Source organism: Perna viridis, chromosome 7, assembly GCF_037379345.1.
Source record: "Perna viridis isolate PV_CMFRI_1.1 ecotype Kerala chromosome 7, ASM3737934v1, whole genome shotgun sequence".
Taxonomy (NCBI): Eukaryota; Metazoa; Mollusca; class Bivalvia; order Mytilida; family Mytilidae; genus Perna; species Perna viridis.
Window position 1 is genome coordinate 40376249 of NC_142451.1, and position 7020 is coordinate 40383268.

The 7020-nt window shown below is 34.4% G+C and overlaps 1 protein-coding gene across 1 annotated transcript; it reads right to left on the minus strand.

Moving 5' to 3' along the window:
* Positions 1-6222: 6222 nt before the first annotated feature.
* On the minus strand, positions 6223-6768 carry LOC148612696 (ankyrin repeat domain-containing protein 61-like). Its single transcript, XM_088595397.1, has one exon. It carries the CDS (start codon positions 6766-6768, stop codon positions 6223-6225), a length of 546 nt encoding a protein of 181 aa, XP_088451523.1.
* Positions 6769-7020: the final 252 nt, after the last annotated feature.

A 7020-nucleotide genomic window follows, 5' to 3' on the forward strand; every position in this document is an offset into this window, starting at 1 on the left:
TCCATATAAAATTCAGACACCGCCAATGGTAAAGTGATTCATGGTGAAGAAAAACCCACCAAACAAACGATGCTTTTTCGGTCTACACATGCTACACTTTCCACATAACGATAAGCTTTTCTGCATTCAGATCTGCAGTTGTTAGAAAATCATACATTCATCTCCAACTAAAATCAACCGAATGTAGCCAAATCAAGAACGATAACTCTTGCAAAGTGCCAATTTCATGTACAATCTATATAATTTTTTTCTCAAAAGTGCAACAACCAAATGAAAAACTAAGACTGGTTATGTGATCAGTACCTGTCTCTAGGAGATGCACAATGGGAATATGTGATAAAGATTCTTTTGAATGATTTATTAGAATCTATTCAGCGTCGCAGGAGACGTAAAAAATGTAACTGATGTAACAGTGGGTCCCTTCCATGTCCCTATATCCAAAATGACAAAGTCTATGTTCTTCTATGTGAAACCCCCAAACTGATTCGGGTAAAAATTAAAATAATTGGAGGTGCATAATGGGAAAATATAAAGATTATGTACAAGTTTCAGCGTTGTAGGAAAGAGGGTCCCTTTCGTGCCTTACTAAGTCCTTCCTAAGTTTCAATGAATTCCATGTAGTGATGTAGGAGGGGTAATAGATAATTGATTGGTCCACATTTGTGTTACGGAAGGAAGAAAGTACGGATGGATGAAAGGAAGGAAAGAAAGAAAGAAGGACAGACACCCATATCACTATATTCCCCATTACAAAGTAGGGTATAATAAAGCAAAGGAAATAATTAGTTTTACTTTTAATATAATCCCTGTGCTCAGACACTGGATTGCGTCATTTTTAACTTTACGATATGTACATTTTACGTATAATGCTAGTAAATGATGTAAATTCAGCACTTATTTTGGTGTTTTAATTATAGGGAAAATGCGACTGGCTTACAATCATCGTAAACACTCGAAATTCTTCATTAATGATTTGGGACCTTTCAAAAATCCGCAAATTTGTTTTTCGTTTTTTTTTTTCACTAAAGTTACAAAATCGCACAACAAGGGTGATGCTCTACTGGTAAGGTACTTCTAGTAGAGTTATTCATTTATTTTGATTGTCATGAGCCATCTTTGAAGGATTTCAGGATTTTGTTTTTCTAAAATTCTAAGATTCATATTAGCTAGAAGACTAATATGACAGTGACGGCGTGCTGGAGATTGCTTTCAAATCATTCTACAAATGAAAGGTTTTCTATCGTTACTTATTGACTACTTTGTAACTCCATAATTTTACACAAGAAGAAATAATCTTTCCAGCTCTATAATTAGTAATAGCTTTTATTCGACTGGAAGCATGATTTTTCTGAATATTCACCCACATATGTATTCAACAACGTTCTTCACATGAAGTGTTGCTCTGCCTTTAAACAGAACAGAGCTTGTGATTAGTGAATTACTCATTCCTTAATCCCAAGTATTTTTTAATTGGAAATCGTTCCAGAAGGCCTCATAACAACTCTACTAAAAATAAGTGTAAATGAAAATAGAGCTGGAGATATTAACACTTTCAGTTTGTTTACGTTCTACTACAGAAAAGCACGGGGAAATTTTCCGCCAGAATTTGTACACTATAACAAGTCAAAATATATAGCAGACCCAGAGAAATGAACATAGGAAAAGTTTTTTTTAAAAGTAACAAGCGCATATGAATAGTTCATTTATTATTTTACCATATGATGAATCACCTCCTGCCTGGTTTTTAGACAGAACTATACTTAAAATAACTTAACAATACCGTGAAGTTGACATAATGTGGTTGGGTTTCTGCACCAATTAAAATTGTCGAACCACCCTTTTTCCCCTCAAACCCGCAATTGTTTCTCCAGTTATATGATTTTCAAAAAAATGAAGAAAAATGAATGCCACGACTGTTACTGAAAGAATACTTTCATTACACATCAATTAAGACGGTTAAATTTCTAATCATGTCTATGAATACGTCATTGGTGTCCTATCACTGTATAATAATAACTAAATATGTATGTTTGATTAAAGAGGTGAGAAACATTGTCCGTACCATTTATGTTTTCTATTCATTTTGTAGCTCTAACTGCAAATAACAAGGTGTTGCATTTCTTGTTCTACGATAAATATATCGACGGTGCTTACTGTACTTAGGTCATTTTACAGGTTCGGTTCAAGAATAAAATGAACTGTCCTTATGAGGTATATCTGAGAGGACTAAGAAGGCGAAAAATTATGTCAGAAGATTTAGATTTTTTAGAAGAACAAAGAATTGTTGACAAACTATTTGCAGCCATTGTGCTTAAGCAATTTAAGCTAGCCAGAATTTTAGCTGATGGTGGAGTTGATGTGACCACGAAACGATCGTTTGGTGTGACCCCACTGATGGCGGCATGCGACGCAGTAGCAGAAGACAGTGAGCCTGAGGTGGCTAAAAAACGATGTGAACTTGTAAAATGTCTTATAAGAAATGGTTCTGATATTAATGCAAGGGACACGAGTGGAAGAACTGCTTTTCATTATGCATGTATTAACGGGTGCAAAAATGTTGTGAGAATATTAGAGGAGAACGATGCAGATGCCACAATAAAAGACAGTAGTGGAAAGTGTCCATATTTCTATTTGAACTCCGGACAAGATCGAGTAAAAAAGGATAGTATTGCTAAAGCAAGCATAGCAAATGTTTCATCCATGCTGCGAGTGGATTCGAAGGATTTTTTCGAGTCTAATTGTTGACTATTAAAGTTGGTAAGAAACCGTTTTGTCGGTAATCCCGTCAATAGTTTTACACTATGTATAGCTATTTGTATGATTTATATCATGTATTTATCACCACGAAGTTTGCATTTTCTTTCATTCTAAGAATGCGTAAATTGAGTTTTCTTTTATTTAGGAATTGAAACTTTTTTTATATTAAAATATGTCTAAAAATAATCCATTATATTAGCATGGTTTTCTTTAACACATATTTTACATTGTGTTACTATTTTACTTTTGCTTCCATACCAGGGTTGCATGTTGGTACCTAGACTTTTTTACCAAACTCATATCAAACTTTCATGCCACTTGGCTGCCTAGTGATGGCCTTCAAGATTCTTTATATAAACCTACAATTGCCTATGTCATTCCTGTCCCAGACCTGACTTCGTTCAGTTAATATTATTTTCATTCTTATATACCCACACTTACAAAGTGATAGGGGTGTCCGTCCTTCCTTCCGTTACACATTGGGGTCTTTCTTTTCCGTTACTCCTCCAAAATCACTGAATGGATTTGAATTAAACTTTCACAGATCTGTATTACATGTTCCCATTGTACACATTCTATATAAGATTTTGATGTGAATCAATATTTGGGTTTCACATAGCAAAACGTGGACTTATGAATAGAAGGGGGTATACCCATATCTTATCTGTTACTCCTCCTTCACCACTCCATGGCATTGACTGAAACTTTCACTTCACAGAATTTGTATTACACGTTCCCCTTGTGCACCTCTTATTTCAGATTTTGATCCAAATCAATACGGAGGAAAAAAGGTGTTATCAAATTAGGGATCGGGGGTTTCAAGTTAGTGATCCACGTTCACAGTTTTTCTAGTTTTTGTTTTATTGTGCATTACTTTACTCCAACTTCACATTAACTTATTTTGACATATGAATAAATGTTTAGGATCTTTTGCAGTACCTTTTACTGTGACCACCTAACGCTTATTATTTGATATTCGAAGAATGCCTTTTTATAAGACCTTAAATGAATTCTCATGACCAGTCGACATATGTGGATTTTGGTGAGTGAACTATTGGAGACATTTGGACACACCGTTGTTTACTGTTTTATTGACTTGAATGAAATGAGGTAAATTGTTGAGTACAAAATGCTTTGTTTCGGGAAGTGATAATTTGTACAGTTTTATTGAAATAATATTTTGTGGCACCAGGACTCGATTTTTATTGCATTCTTGCATATTTTCAAATTAGATTTGAGTAAAGCAAAGCAGGTAACTGCTTCTTGGCTTTAAAATATAGATGTTTGTCAAAAAACGCAAATGGCGCATACGATTGTGCTAAATTGTGCTAATGATTTGTTCAAGAAGGTATTCGAAACAATGCAGAAACAATCTTGTAACCAATTATTTTCATGTTAACAATAAGTATTAAGTGCCATTCTGTGTAAGAATCAGGCAAAGGATGGCACATCATATTTCCCAATTTGGTCTTTTTTTCCCCAAATATATTCAATACATCTAGAAAACACCTGAATAGTTATTTAAGTTTAACATAAAGCACCTGTGACGTAGATATTTTTTTTTAATGCTTATATAAGAAAAAAAGTGCGGGGAATTTAGTGCATTTTAACTAAATTTGACCTATCATTATCTTGAGAAGGCAAATTTTACAAACACTTTGATGGTTATTTCTGGAGATTATAGGGTATAAATACTGGTTAATGCAATAAAATCTCTGTTTTTCTTTTTCCTTCATGTGCCACACTTTATACACATTTTGCCTGATTCTTAGACTGAGAAGCACTTAAACTAACTCACTTATTTCAAATCGTGTATGAGTGATTTTAAAGCAAGTCAATATGTTTCCATCATCAACTGTTCAAGATTCACGGGATCTTTCCAAAGAAACCGAAAACGACAGAACAGACAAGTATACGAGTGTCTAGGGCAACATTATCAGCACTTTCAGACCATATTCTTGGATTATACTCTTTTGGTTTCTGCTTGAATCTTGGTTCCTTTGATTACCTTAGACCTAGTCTTGATCAGAGTCTTCCCGGATATGGAGATATCGCGTTGTGGTTAACGGACAAACACTTAAATGAATTTTTCGGATTTCCAAAATTGGATTAACAAAAACGACCTTCTTCACAAAATGTCAAATGATATTTGTTCCATAAAACACCAAGATTTAATAGAAGTTGAAAAAAATTCTTTATCCCTTAGGGGCTAGCACATTTTATGTGGGTCAAAATATTTATTTTTTAAATTGGCGGGACAGAAATATTATCTTCAATCACTATAGGGCACTGTATATAGTAACTGGACTAAGGTTAGAAAATGTATTTATTTTTAGGAGGTGTAGAATTTTATTTTCAACCTTTTCATCCATAATTGTCAACTTTCCTTTCATCTGTGGCAACCTCCCTTCAGCACCTGCGTATGGAGTGTTCATATCACAACTCATACGTTATGCCAGAACTTGCCGAAACTACGCAGACTTTTCGCACTAGAACTCTAACAAATAGGCTTCCTCTCTCTAAGAAGCAAATGGTTTTCCCCTATCCCTTTTGACATTACATTATTGTTTGTACGTAATTTTTTAAGTTAATTTGTTAGCTGATGCCGCGATGTTTTATTCAATGGGTCATAGTTTTCCTTTCCTCGTTTGTCTACCCGGACTTGACTTTTTATGAGCAACTCAGCGGGTGTTTCTAGAAAAGCATAGGACGCTTACCCTACTGGTGCGCCTGGTCCGTGCTCCCAGTTTTTAGTAGAGGCCATGTGTCTCATTTGCTTTTGTTACTTTATATGTATGATTTTAGTTACTTTATGTTCTTTGTTGTGTATGTTTGTTTTCCAAGTCTGGTCTTTGTCCCTGGATTACATTCTTTTGATTACCGCTAAAATCTTGGTTCCCTTGATTACTCTTCCATTTGCACTCTTATTTTTTAATACAGATTCTATGAGGCCTACTGAAGGATTTCCAATAATAAATTATTTGGGATCTTCTCTATATCTTGAAATATTGTTTGACTGGTTTTAGTGTAAAAATTCTGTCGGGAAAATTTTCCGTATTTTTTCTGTAATAGAACATAATAAAAGTTTAAATTTTGATTTCTCCATTGGACTAATTTTATTTGCACTTATATTCCCTAATACAGTTTCTTCTACAGAAGAATTTGCAATAAAAAATACTTGGGATAAAGAAATGCAAGAATTAACCATTGTAAGCCTCTGCCTGAACTTCAAAGAAACATGCTAAATTAATGCAGTTTCTGGATATATTTAATAGCAAAAAGTACTATTTGTCCTAAAACAGAGAAAAGTGATTTTGCAAATGCTTGGCATGAAAGGAAATACAAACATCATTTTGAGAAAAATTGTGATTTTAATTTTTAAAAAGTTGAACATAGTATGAATGTCAAAAACAATATTTGACGTGATTGCCGTAGAAAAAGTCCTTACCATTTAATATTGAACAATTAGACTCGAAAAAAATCCTTCAAATCAACTTGAAGCATTGATGAAACATTTGCTATGCTTGCTTTAGCAATACTATCCTTTTTTACTCGATCTTGTCCGGAGTTCAAATAGAAATATGGACACTTTCCACTATTGTCTTTTATTGTTGCATCTGCATCGTTCTCCTCTAATAATCTCACAACTTTTTTGCACCCGTTAATACATGCATAGTGAAAAGCAGTTCTTCCACTCGTGTCCCTTGCATTAATATCAGAACCATTTCTTATAAGACATTTAACGAGTTCACATCGTTTTTTAGCCACCTCAGGCTCACCGTCTTCTGCTACTGCGTCGCATGCCGCCATCAGTGGGGTCACACCAAACGACCGTTTCGTGGTCACATCAACTCCACCATCAGCTAAAATTCTGGCTAGCTTAAATTGCTTAAGCACAATGGCTGCAAATAGTTTGTCAACAATTCTTTGTTCTTTTAAAAAATCTGAATCCTCTGACATAATTTTTCGCCTTATCAGTCCTCTCATATATACTTCATATGGACAGTTCATGCTATCACTGAGTTAAATCTGTAAAGATCTCCAACATATCCATCATCGCTATTTCACCTTAGAACAAGAAATGTCACACCTTGTTGTTATTAATATTAGTGATAACCACAAAATTAACTGAAACCATAGAAGGCATGTCAAAATACATACTGAATTGTGATTATGCAGTGATAGGAGATCGATGACGTATTCATGGACGTAATTAGGAATAAGACCGTTGTATATGGCGAGCAAAAGTGAACAAACATCAAT